Below are 13479 nucleotides of genomic sequence, written 5' to 3'. Positions count from 1 at the left end.
GAGTTTGGTCAAGTAGCAGCTGAATACATTACCATACATATATTAGTGTTTGCCTTTTGTTACGTGTATATATATTAATGTATAGTTCTCTAAATGAAGTTTGTAAGATATTTTTTTGTGTGTAAGTGTAGACCTAAATGGATGAATACAAAGAATAAAAGCCATGCCAACCTTATACATACATGAACAGCACTCTCTAACCTCTCACAAATACATACTCTATATACCATGTGATACATAAATTTTATTTTATTTAACATTGATCATGTACATAAAAAAAAATTATACTACAACAAATTCGACTTTTTACTTCTTTGAGTAATTACAGTACTTTTATATATACTATACTCTAACCCAAAAAAAATCGAATTTCAAGACGCATGGGAAAAAATAACTAATTAAAAATATCACCGTATATGATAAAATTTTACTGTTTGGATATTAAGCATAAATTTATTGTGTAGTTTAGTTTTGGCGATATCGTAGTGCCAGTACTATTTAATCCATTTTCTTCTCTAAATATAAATTAGGTTTATTTTTGGCTGCAAGCCATTTTAAACGTATCTATGGTTTTCCGTTTTGGGAATAGCTAGCTAAAAGTTCATATTTTCTAAGAACTTTTAAATTTTAGCGGAAATTAAATAATTATATATAATATACGATGTTTATAAGTGATGGAAATCAAATATACAATAAAAGAATAATTAAGTCAGATATATTATACACAACAGAGAAAATATATAGTACGTACACAGGCCAAATACTATAAAACATTTTATACGAAGAGTCCACAAATAATGCACGTAATCCATAATGGTATACATAATTATTACTGCACGTTATCTTTTTATTTATTTATATATCTCCCAAGAGACACATCTACAACCGCATAGAAAAAAAGAAGACGTAAGAAGAGATAATAGTTTCTCAAAAAAAATCTCGAAAGATGTTATTGAGAACGATGGCGGCTGCTTCCTCACGTCCACCACCTTCAACGTCCCTAACATCACCGCCACAGCCACCACAGTCGTCCCCGACACAGCTTCCCGTCCGTACAATACCGGGGTCGTACGGTTGGCCGTTGGTTGGACCATTGTCGGATCGTTTAGATTACTTTTGGTTCCAAGGACCCGATAAGTTTTTCAAGACAAGGGCAGAGAAGTACAAGACCACAGTGTTCCGTGCGAACATTCCTCCGACGTTTCCTTTCTTTGGCAACGTTAACCCTAACATCGTAGCTGTGCTCGATGTCAAGTCTTTTAGCCATCTCTTTGACATGGATCTAGTTGATAAAAGAGATGTTCTCATCGGAGACTTTCGGCCTAGCCTCGATTTCTACGGAGGCGTTCGTGTTGGAGTTTATCTCGACACCACCGAGCCAAAGCACGCCAAGGTTCGTACATACGTTGCTTTTTACTACTATATACATACGAGTGTATAATAAGTAGTTTTATTAACTAAGGTAATAAGCAAATTAATAAAGTAACGATATATAGATAATTTGGTTGGTCGACTTGTTGATTATTTGTGACTATACCAATTCGGTTTGAGGAAGTATCGACAGTGGAGAAGGGATTAATTTACTAATTCTTTAATTATTTCTTTGAGGAAAAAAAATTTAACCTCAAGACTCTATTATTATTATTATATATATAAGCTGTATTTTTTTATATATAAAAGCTGTATTTTTTTTACAGCTGTAATTTTGATATCTACAGTTGGAATTGAAGAGATGTAACTTTAATAAAATAAATTTGTTGACCAAAAAAAATAATAATAACAAATTTAAAAACTAAGAACCAAACCTAACTAGTTATTTTTAATTAATAAAACCTTAACCAAAAAAAAGTTGAAATTATTTTTTTTAACAGATTTTTAATCATTTTTATCTAAAAATATATAGTGACTGGGTTTGATGTCTGGTGATTTTTAGTTTTTACTACTAGTTAACTAATCTAAATGGTAATGGTGAATTCTATCGGATTAATTGAACAAATATGAAAATTAAAAAAAATTAGACCTGCTAGAAATTATTTTCAAAGTGTAATAAAATTTTGTTATTAATCATGTGTGAGCCTTTAACATATTACATATATGCCACACTAGATTAAAAAAAGAAAAGTCTACACCTGTACTATGTTACAAGAGAGGGAAAATGTGTACTTAGTTGTTTTTTGTGTATATATATATATATAATTAATTAAATCATAGGAAAAAAAAAAAAACAAGAAACAGCTTTTTCTTTTATATATATTTTCGTGTCTATGAGAAGAAACGTTTTTCATTTTTAACATTTTCAGTTTTTTTTTTCTAATGTATTTTTAAACTCAGATAAAAAGTTTCGCCATGGAAACACTAAAACGAAGCTCAAAGGTTTGGTTACAAGCGCTTCGTTCAAACTTCAGCACTTTTTGGGGAACAGTCGAATCAGAAATATCCCAAAACGGCGCCGCTTCGTATGTATTCCCTCTCCAAAGTTGCATTTTCAGTTTCCTCTGCGCCTCTCTCGCCGGCGTCGACGTTTCAGTGTCTCCGGACATAGCTGAGAACGGTTGGAAAACCCTAAATACTTGGCTTGCATTGCAAGTAACCCCAACTGTTAAACTCGGCGTTATTCCTCAGCCGCTCGAAGAGCTTCTTGTACATACTTGGGCTTACCCTTCCGCAATAGTCGCCGGAGGCTACAAAAAACTCTACAGTTTCATCGACGAGAACGCCGGAGATTGTATCCGGTTAGGTCAAGAAGAGTTCGGGTTGACCCGGGATGAGGCTATACATAACCTTCTCTTCGTGTTGGGTTTTAACGCTTACGGGGGCTTTTCCGTCTTTTTACCTTCTTTAATCGGGAGACTCACCGGAGATAATACCGGGTTACAGGAGAGACTTAAGTCCGAGGTCAGGAGGGTTTGCGGATCCGGGTCGGATCTTGATTTCAAAACGGTTAACGAAATGGAGCTGGTTAAATCCGTGGTTTACGAAACGCTGCGTTTTAGTCCCCCGGTTCCGTTGCAGTTCGCACGTGCGAGGAAGGATTTTCAGATTAGCTCACACGATGCGGTTTTTGAGGTTAAGAAAGGTGAGCTTCTCTGTGGCTATCAGCCAATGGTGATGAGAGACGCTAATGTTTTTGACGAACCGGACGAGTTTAAACCGGACCGGTATGTTGGTCAGACCGGATCTAAATTGCTTGATTATCTCTACTGGTCTAACGGTCCGCAAACCGGTACGCCGAGCGCCGCGAATAAACAGTGTGCGGCTAAGGACATGGTCACTCTCACGGCTAGCTTGATCGTCGCCGATTTATTTCTCCGGTACGATTCTATTACCGGCGATTCCGGTTCAATTAAATCTGTTATAAAAGCTACATAAGTGAAAATTCATTTGTAAATGTAATTTAATCTTCAATGGTTTTTATATGTTTTCGGAGTGTAGAACAATATTTGCCATTTTAGAGTAATTATTCCTCTTTTATAAATAAGAAAATGTATCATTTTTATAAAAATTTAGTCTTCTTGATTCTTCTAACAAATCAAACAAAATCATGAGAAAAAATAATAAGACAATATAAACATATTTTTTTATAGAGAAGCACAAGATAAGCTATCGATGAGCTTCTTTGAAAGATTCAACCATTTCTCAAGAACGTATTGCTTCACCTTCATATCATCGTTTCCGAATACATTGCACAATGCCTTGACGTAGTAATGTGGGAACGTTCCATTCAATTTCAAGAAGTACATGACGATACGTCCTTCGTCTCTACAGAACATGTCTTCAGGTGTCTCGACATGAGCGATATTTCTTCTTATGCAATCTTCTACATTGCTCATCTTGGCTAATGAGATTGTAGTAATGGAGAGAAAAGCTACAAAGAAGATGATGATGATGCTCATGGAAGTCTTCATTATTGCTTTTGGATTTACTTGATCTTCTATAAGAGAAAATATTGTGCTATACGTACATCAGTACATATATATACGATAAGAGATTAGCTTGAAACTTCTTTTTACATTAACTTCATGTTTCATCCGTTTTAACTTGATATCAGTTTTCTTATTTTCTTCATTCATCATTCATAAGTTTAATTTTATGTCTAGAAAAGTACAATTTATAGTTTTACTAGTCGGTTGCCCGCGCAGTTTATTATGTTGTTTATTAGTAATTGGTTCGTATTTTATTTCCTATATATTTTTTCACTATACCATACTTTACTTTTTTAAACTTAAATTGTGTTTGTATAGAAAAACTATTGAGTTTTAGCTTCATTAGTCGTTGAGAAATTAAGTGTGTATAGTATAAGTCGAAGTGTGAGCGTAAATGGAAGTGCGGTTGAGAATCATTGAGAAACGTGTGCTATTAGGGTTTTTACCAAATATAGATCTAGATGTTAATTTTTGGGCCCTTTTATATGTTGGCATGAAATTTGAACATGATTTGTGGGTTTCGGGCGGATTGTTGTATTTTTAATTGTTTACATTATCTCTTTATATATTGTCATAATTTATTATTTTTTGTTTTACGTTTTCCTTTTTTGGATTTGTCGTACTTTATATCTCGTAATGATCATTTATATACTATTATATATTTTCTGATTTTATGTTTTATATATTTTTTTTGTTTTTTCATATGAAACAATTTTTAAATTTAACATATTAGAATAATTTACTTTATATTTAGTTTATTTTATTTAATAATGTTTTTTTATTTTAATTTTCAATTTTATGAAATATAGTTAATTTTTTATTTTGTTTATTAGTTTAACATATGTGTTGTATTGGAAACGAATAGTTAAATTCATATTGGAAACTTTTAAAGAAATATTATTTTTATTTTTACTTTTTTATATGTTTATAAAAAATGAGAATTTATGTTTCGGTCCGACCTATCTCATTTATGTTAGAAAATTTTTTGAAACATAAACTAGATAGATTTATATTCTCAAAATTTCTTACTTTTTGTTCTATTCCCGTAAAATTCCATTATATTTAGGTTTACATTGTGTAAATATAATCATATATATATATATTTTAAACATTCACTAAAAACTATAATCTATGATTTATATATTTGTTAGTATAATCGATAATTAGTAAGTTTTTTTAAACTTTTAATCAATTATCTTTTTTAGTTTATAATGTATAATATAAAAAAAGATTTTTCATATTCATTTTTGAAAAACTTATTTACATAGGTTTAAATATTAAAATTAAATGATAAAATGGTAGAATTAATTTTAAAAATTAAATAATAAAATGAGGTGGATGATGATGTGACTTAATGAGAAGAGAGAAAAAGTTAACTTTATATATATAGATACACAAATTGCTAGTCACAGGCAAAATCCAGAACCGAATTGAAAAGAAAGGAACCCAACCAAACCGAAAGTAACGCAATAATTAACCGAATGAATCCTAAACTTTAGAACCGGGAAACCCGAAATTGAGTAGAAAACCAAAATATCCAAATATAGTTTCAAATAACCAGATTATTAGTTATACAATATTTAGATTTGATATAATCCATTTACCAAAAATATAATTTTAATTATGTAGATGTCATTTATTTTTTTTATTTATTTTTTAACAGCTGATTTCCATTAAGAACTTGTAAGGTTATCCTCATGGAGGATGTTATTTATTATATATTTACAAAATATCTCAAAGTATTTTATTTTTAGACAATTATTAAAATTTAATAAACTAAAATTAATTACAATCTATATTAACATTTTTAAAGACAGTTATGAAAAAACCCTCACTTAGCTCACTTATTTACAAGGTCCTGCCATTGGCTTTAAATAACTATTCTCTAATATTTCTAAAATTTGTTTCCACGATTATTCAACAAATTTAATTTATAGGATCCCTAAAAATTAGCTGATTTGCGAGCTGAATATTCTGAGATTTTCGAAATGATTTTTCACTTATAGCTTTCAATTATTTAATGATTTCTATAATTTTAATTTTTCAGAATAAATTCTCTTTGATCGCCGAAGATTCGGTTACCTAATCATCCGTTTCTAAAAATCATTATAAATACTTCCGATTACTCTCATCTCAAACTTACCAAAGCAACGTCCCAGTCTAAACAATAATCGATCATCTCTTCTTCCCAGTGGAGAGAGATCCAAAAAGAAAATGAAAATATCGATTACTGAATCTCATCTTCATTGGCATTAGATTGGAATTGGTAATCAATTCAACAGAGATGGATGTTGGTTTTGATTACTGAATTTGATGGATGAAGTTCTCAATTGTATATCAGATTTTGCTTTTTAAGCGTGTGATATGGGACCTCATAAGGAAAAACATTTTTGTTTGGTCAGTTATGTATGTTTGACTTTTTTTTATTTTTATTTTTTTTGAATAGCTAATTCTCTACTAATCCTTCAAAATGAAAAATCTTATAACTTATGGCAATTTTTTTTAGGCAAATCTATATATATTCTTTTAAGTTCTCAGTAAAATAAAATGTATTCTTAACACACATATTATAAGTTCCAAAGTTACATAAGAGATAGTAGACTTCCAAGCTATTTGTTCGCATATGTTGCAATTTAAATTATTTAAAACAGACATACATTACATTTCCCATATGTACTTTCAATTAGTAATTTTAAAAAATATATGAATTAAGATAAATATGAAAAGTTTTTAAAAGTTTCAAAATATTATTAGTATTCAAATTTTAAAACTTAAATTATTATGAATACTGAAACTTTTACAAGGTGTCGAGGTTCAAATATTATAAATATTTAAGCTTTATAGAATGTTTAAATATTCTAAAATTTTTTTTTATAAAATAAAATTTGAATTATTATTAATATTATAAAGTTTGAAATGTTATAAATCTTTTGTAACTTATTAAAAGATGAAGGGTTAATAATATTTAACTCTACATCAAGTTTAAACTAAAGTATTATTAAATTTTCCCTAACTTTAAATATGAGTTGAATTTTTCGGTGATTATCAAGTTGAATGACGAAACAACAAGTTGTAAGACTAGAATGATTATTAACAACATACAATGTAAAGTTTAAAATATTTTAAAAGTTGAAGTGTTTTTTTATATTTTAAATTTGTACCAAATTTAAATTATAGTATTATTAATCTTGCCATAATTTTAAATATGGACTTAATTTTTCCATGATTAAATGATGGGACGGGTTGCAAGACGAGAAGGGTCACGTTGTAACATGCTTCCAACGAATTATATGACGGGATTGGTGGTATGAAGGGATTGGTGGTACGACGAGATTGGTTGTAGAGTACATATAAAGTTTAAATTATTAGAAATATTTTTAAAAAAATTAAAAGTTTTAGTGCTATTAATATTTTTAATATTCACCAATTTTAAACTAATGTATTCTTGACCTTGTCATAACAAACTGAATTAAATTTTGACGATTATATGACTCGACGAGATAAAAGACGGGATGGATTGTAATATGCTTATAAAAATTATATGATGGGACAAGTTTGAATTGATAATACTATAAAATTAAAATCTCACTAATCTCATATGTCAAAACGGGTAAAATATTTATACGTTAATATGTCAATACTATAAAATAAGAATTAGAAAAAACGTTTGCCCCGCGGTATACCGCGGGTTAAAATCTAGTATTTCTAATAAATGGATCTTAAACTTCTCTATCCAAAATTAAACTCCTCTATCCAAAATATCTAAAACCCAATTAATCTAATCCAAAACTAAACCGAATACCCAAACATACCGACCTAAGAATTGCCATGTCGGCAACAATATTATTATTTCTGAGTTAAGACAAATGTGAACTTGGTTGGGTCTTTGAAAAAAGTAGTCTGCCTCGATTAGCACCAAATGTGTATAAACACTGTCTAATACATAACTCTTTTTGTGTTTTTTACTTACTCGATAAGATTCTTCTTTTAAAACCAGAAGAAGAAGAGAAAAGAAAACAATTCAATCTTGAGATTGTATCAAGAAACCTCAAAAGAGTAAAAAAAAAATGAGTTTCTTCAGATCAAAGACTTCAAGAACTGGAGCAAAACAATCTTCGTATGGACAAGAACAAGACAACGCCATGTACTCATCTTACGGAACAGTGAGCGATGAAGTGTTGTTAAAGATTGATGGATGCAGAGCTCATCTCATCGACGGATCCGAAGCGGTGGAGCTCGCCGCCGGAGACTTCGAGCTTGTACAAGTTTTCGACAACGGTGTGGCTTTAGCTATGGTCGTGAAGATCGGGAATGACTTACAATGGCCTGTGATTAAAGACGAGCCAGTGGTGAAACTCGATTCACGTGACTACCTTTTCACGTTGCCGGTTAAAGACGGGCCGCCACTTAGCTACGGTGTCACTTTCTTCCCCATTGATGAAAACGACGTCGTGTTCTTGAACAGTGTTGAGTTGTTAGACGATTTCTTGAGAGAGAACTCTTGTTTCTCTTCTTCGTCTTCCTCTTCTTCTTCTTCGACGTCGTCTCGTGTTAACAACAATGGAATTGATTGGAAAGAGTTTGCGCCTAAGATTGAAGATTATAATAATGTTTTGGCTAAAGCTATAGCAGGAGGTACAGGTCAAATCATTAGAGGGATGTTTAAATGCAGTAATGCTTACACTAATCAGGTTTGTAATTAATCATTATATTTCCCCAAAATAGACATTAATCTCAACTTCTGAATCTTGGTTTTTGTTTTTAATGTGAGAACAGGTTCATAAAGGAGGTGAGGTTATGATTACCAAGGCTGAGAAGAAGAAAGGTGCCTCGTCACAAAAAAATGCTACCAGAAACAAGAACCAAATCAATAAGAACCTTCAACGGTATAATCACTCACATAAGTATCAAAGTATATGCCTTTCATGTAGTTGTAGGTGTATTCAATCTGGATTTGATATGGTTTATTCTAGTTCTTTGTATCTTTTATCTCTTATAAACCATAATCTTTGTGGTGGTAACTACATATATAGAGTGAGGACATTGTCGAGAGCGACCGAGAAATTGAGCAAGACGATGTTGAATGGTGTGGGAGTGGTGAGCGGCTCGGTGATGGGTCCAGTTGTTAAGTCTAAGCCAGGGAAAGCTTTTTTCTCAATGGTTCCAGGGGAGGTTCTTTTGGCTTCACTTGATGCTCTTAGTAAGTCAGATTAGTTGTTATTGGCTTCTCACTGTCACTTGATTATCTTTATAATGATGTACTAAAACTTTGATTATCGAAATTAACTAGATAAACTACTAGACGCTGCTGAAGCTGCAGAGAGACAAAGTCTTTCTGCTACGTCCAAGGCTACTACCAAAATGGTTACTGAGAGGTAAGCTTCACTTTCAAAGTCCTCAATTTTGCACCACATTAATGATTGTATCTTTAGTCTAAACAGGGCAAGGTTCTGTTTGTTATAAATCGGCGTTTACGTTTACAATTAACAAAAAGATTGTAGTTTAATTAGAGTTAAAGTTGTGAGTTCATTTATTCTTCGGTTGTTTGGTTTGCGTTTTTGTGCATCTACGTTTATATATAATGTAAATGTCTCACACAAGTGAGGTTTATAACATGGACAGGTTAGGTGAGAGCGCGGGGGAAGCCACGAGTAATGTGCTAGGCACGGTGGGACACGCAGCCGGGACTGCCTGGAATGTCTTTAATATCCGCAAAGCTTTCACTCCTTCCTCTTCACTCACATCCGGGATCCTAAAAAATGCTTCAAGAAAGTGATCTTTGTTCAATTCTTATCATTGATGATCAGCTTTTATGTATGTTTTCGAGTATTGATTAATTTCATATCTAAAGATTGTAAGATCAAATACTAAAATGTGCAAATGTGTAATCTTTACTCAATAAAATGTCCGACATCAGACGTGTGTCTAAGCAACACAAGACTCAAACATCTTCTTGAAAAATGAAACTAGGATAAGAAAATAAAAAAACCTACCAATCTTAAATCCTGAAATTTTCAACATATCAAAGACAATGAGGTTGATCTAGATATAGAGAAAAGTGATGATCAAGAAAGCAGATGCAAATCTATCGGCAAAGGGAGTCAATAGCGTAGAGCCTCCGTTCCTCGTCGCAGGTCGATGAATCATACTACCACCTCTTCCAATCCCATGTCCACCTTCTTCTTCTTCTCCATGGCCGCCACCGCCTCCAACAGCATGGCCTCCTCCTTCAACAGCATGACCATCTCCAACGCTAGCATGACCACCTCCTACACTACCATGGCCTCCTCCTCCACCGTGACCGCCTCTGGCAACCACGGTGGTACACTTGAAGAGAAGTAAAGTGATGATTAGGAGGACGGCAAGTTTCCCGGCATAATTGGTAACAAAGGGTGCTCGTGTCTTCGTGATCCTCATGGTGGTAATATCAAACATACACACATCCTTTATCACACACAAAATATATAAGCGTACACTATCTTTGATTCTTAAATTGTGTTACCTTAAAACGAAATAAAAGAATATTAGTTATTGTTGGGTGAGATGCTTCTTAAAAGCCTCCACATATGTAGGCAAGATTCATGTAATTCTTGCTTTTCTTTTTTTAAACCTCTTATTGTGTTAGGATAAAATAAATTGTGAATAATTCTAGAATACTCTTTGGCTTCCCTCAAAATATTGATATTCATAATAATTGATATTGATCTTCCCTAAATGTAAACGTAAATAACATTCACAAAAAAACTCACATGTTGTTGTTATTGTTATACGAATAACAAAGTCATGGGAAAATTGCAAATGAACAGTTCAATTATTTAGGTAAAAATGCATGACAATTATCGTATCATGTATGTTTTTTCACAAACTCATACTTTCGATCAATTTTATTCTAAACTTCATAGATGAGATTAGCATAATTAAGATTAGGCAAAAGTCTAAAAGATATTTAATTGATCATAGTGATTAATTGATTATTATTAAACCATTTCTGTTTAGTCTTTTAATTTAAAGACTTAACACTAAACAGCGTTGACAAAAAAAAAAAAAAAAAAGACTTAACACTAAACAGCGTTGGTGATTGGATATGATACAACGCGTTATCATAAAGTAATCTTGACCGTTGATTTTGCCACATGTACATCATCTCATTAGATTAGAGGAAATGACTCGTCTCCTTCGTCAACACAGACAAATATATAAATTGTTCTTCTTTTTTTTCTCTTCATCTTCCCAAAAAGAATCAACCAGATCTGCTTCGAAGAGAGACTCGTTTACCCCAAATCTAGCTATGGAGAAACCGTACGGATACGCGAGCGTGAGCATGAGCGGCATAGATCGTGATCGGAAGGATATTGATCTCGAGATGGGAGTCGGAGAAGCGACGCTTTACCCAGGGCTAAGCTACGGCGAGAACCAGCTCCGTTGGGGGTTTATTCGTAAGGTCTATGGGATTCTCTCCGCTCAGCTTCTTCTTACGACTCTTATCTCCGCCGTCGTTGTTCTTAACCCTCCGGTTAACGATCTCTTGACCGGATCTCCTGGGATTCTTCTCTTCCTTTGCATCATCCCCTTCATCTGTACGTAGATCTCTTTCGAAACACTTCTTGTTATAATATTAGGTTTTTGGATGTGGTAATTAGAATTCTTACGGTTTTGTTGACATGTGATTTCTGATTTTTCGGCGAATTCGTGTAGTTTGTTTTGTGGTGTTGAGATAATAGAAATGCAATTGTTGAATTGTATAATTCATTGTTAGTTTGTGTTTTAGGGTTCATATGATGCTGTCTAGAATGATTCGATTGTTAATTCTTTAGTTCTCATTGTGTTACATTAATAGCCCTTATGATTATGCAATTCTGTTCATCGTGGATTGTGTTTACACTAGAATTGTTATCTTTTTGTGGTGTTTGTAAATCTAATGGTTTAGGTCATATAGTTCGAGGTATGCTGGTTGGAGGTGATGATAGCTAGTGTATTAATGTTAGGATTCAGAATCTAGTTTTACTTTGGCCTTGAATGCTAAGTAGATTCTACAATAGATTTTGGATTTTGTTTTTCAAAAACCCATTTTTTCTCCGTTCAAGTTTACTTAACAATTTTTAATAGAAAAACTGAATGGACTACTACCATTCAAGGGCATAATCTAAACCTCAGTTTTTGTAAAAACTTAGATTGACGAACAAATCAGAAACATAAGGGAAGAATTCTAGAGCATCTCCTTACCCTTCTGACCTCAAACCAACCAAATGCTCGATAACCCCATATGTCAGTTAGCTTTTCCTCTTATGAGGTTTGCTTTGTTTGCTCTCATTGGGTGCTGGTTTGCTTGCGTCAATAGTCAGAATAGTTTTTAGTTTTTGTCTGGAAGGTTCTCTTGGTGGCATCATGTGCTCAGTTAGTAATTGTTAGAACCTTGAATTTGTGTTCTGATGTGTGGAAGATTTTATCTAGCACACGTCTGGAGATGTATGTTTCTGTTATTTTATACTTGTTGAGAATATTTATTGCTCATGTGATTGATTACTGGGAGATAATGTTTGCAGTAATCTGGCCTCTGCACATTTACCACCAGAAGCATCCTGTTAACCTGATCCTCCTTGCCCTGTTCACCGTCTCATTGAGCTTCACTGTTGGTGTCAGTTGTGCTATGACAGAAGGTTATATCTCTTTCCCTTTAAATTAAATGTTTGTAATCAATCAATCTGTTATTCCGTTGCAGTTCCAGCCACTTCTTAACTTACCTTATTGCCAAAGAACACATTTTGCCTACAACTTGAAATAGCAATGTGTTAATAGTCTAGTAACAATCTCTATTTCCAGGAAGAATCGTCCTCCAAGCTTTGATATTGACACTGTCTGTGGTCGGGTCTCTAACCGCATACACTTTCTGGGCTGCAAAGAAAGGAAAAGACTTCAGCTTCCTTGGACCCATTCTCTTCACCAGCCTGATCATTCTTGTAGTAACAAGCTTCATCCAGGTCCGTCTTCTAAAATATTCCCTCCTCACCACTAAACCAAACACCCAGTTTCACACATGCATACATATAAAGCCTTGAGATTTTCTTTATTATCATAATATTGCAGATGTTCTTCCCTCTTGGGCCGACTTCTATTGCCGTATATGGAGGAATCAGCGCATTGGTATTCTGCGGATACATAGTCTACGATACCGACAATCTAATCAAGCGTTTCACATATGACGAATACATCCTCGCATCAGTGGCTCTCTACTTGGACATCCTCAACCTCTTCTTGACCATATTGCGTGTGCTTAGGCAAGGCGACAACTGAAAGGGGTCATAAAGATGATGTTTTTCAGTGATGGAATTTATAACTAAAAAGCGTAACCCAATGCCTTTATGCGATTTACATTTGTGTGTATATCTTACTTCTGTTTGGAGAATTTAGTATATGATGATGCTATGTGGGTTAAACGATTGTGTAAACAAAATCAAGAAAAGCCTGATTTTTCAAGTTGAAACAAATGATAATTTTGGCGGAATTTTTATGTCTTACTGTACTCTTTTTTATTTTTTACGACCTCATAAATACATAA

General features: G+C 33.1%; 5 protein-coding genes across 5 annotated transcripts; 3 read left to right on the top strand and 2 right to left on the bottom strand.

Annotated features, from left to right (window-relative positions):
- Positions 1 to 888: 888 nt before the first annotated feature.
- LOC17880614 (probable inactive linolenate hydroperoxide lyase) lies at positions 889 to 3456 on the top strand. The gene is made up of 2 exons (XM_006283540.2): positions 889 to 1393; positions 2332 to 3456. Exons 1-2 carry the CDS (start codon positions 947 to 949, stop codon positions 3367 to 3369), a joined length of 1485 nt encoding a protein of 494 aa, XP_006283602.1. The 5' UTR covers positions 889 to 946; the 3' UTR covers positions 3370 to 3456.
- A 122-nt stretch (positions 3457 to 3578) lies between these two features.
- On the bottom strand, positions 3579 to 3905 carry LOC17879504. Its single transcript, XM_006282462.1, has one exon. It carries the CDS (start codon positions 3903 to 3905, stop codon positions 3579 to 3581), a length of 327 nt encoding a protein of 108 aa, XP_006282524.1.
- Positions 3906 to 7837: 3932 nt separating this feature from the next.
- Positions 7838 to 9856, top strand: LOC17880373 (senescence/dehydration-associated protein At3g51250). The gene is made up of 5 exons (XM_006283863.2): positions 7838 to 8614; positions 8700 to 8809; positions 8957 to 9123; positions 9214 to 9298; positions 9546 to 9856. The coding sequence occupies exons 1-5, from the start codon at positions 7991 to 7993 to the stop codon at positions 9697 to 9699; spliced, it is 1140 nt and encodes a 379-aa protein (XP_006283925.1). The 5' UTR covers positions 7838 to 7990; the 3' UTR covers positions 9700 to 9856.
- Positions 9857 to 9965: 109 nt separating this feature from the next.
- Positions 9966 to 10358, bottom strand: LOC111829332 (glycine-rich cell wall structural protein). Its single transcript, XM_023778111.1, has one exon. The coding sequence runs from the start codon at positions 10356 to 10358 to the stop codon at positions 9966 to 9968; it is 393 nt and encodes a 130-aa protein (XP_023633879.1).
- Positions 10359 to 11140: 782 nt separating this feature from the next.
- On the top strand, positions 11141 to 13438 carry LOC17877654 (BI1-like protein). Its single transcript, XM_006284181.2, has 4 exons — positions 11141 to 11500; positions 12467 to 12580; positions 12744 to 12901; positions 13008 to 13438. The coding sequence occupies exons 1-4, from the start codon at positions 11212 to 11214 to the stop codon at positions 13212 to 13214; spliced, it is 768 nt and encodes a 255-aa protein (XP_006284243.2). The 5' UTR covers positions 11141 to 11211; the 3' UTR covers positions 13215 to 13438.
- The last annotated feature ends 41 nt before the right edge of the window (positions 13439 to 13479 follow it).

Source organism: Capsella rubella, unplaced genomic scaffold (genome assembly GCF_000375325.1).
Source record: "Capsella rubella cultivar Monte Gargano unplaced genomic scaffold, Caprub1_0 scaffold_7, whole genome shotgun sequence".
Taxonomy (NCBI): domain Eukaryota; kingdom Viridiplantae; phylum Streptophyta; class Magnoliopsida; order Brassicales; family Brassicaceae; genus Capsella; species Capsella rubella.
The sequence above is the reverse complement of the archived record's forward strand: the minus strand, read 5'-3'. Positions and strand labels throughout refer to the sequence as shown.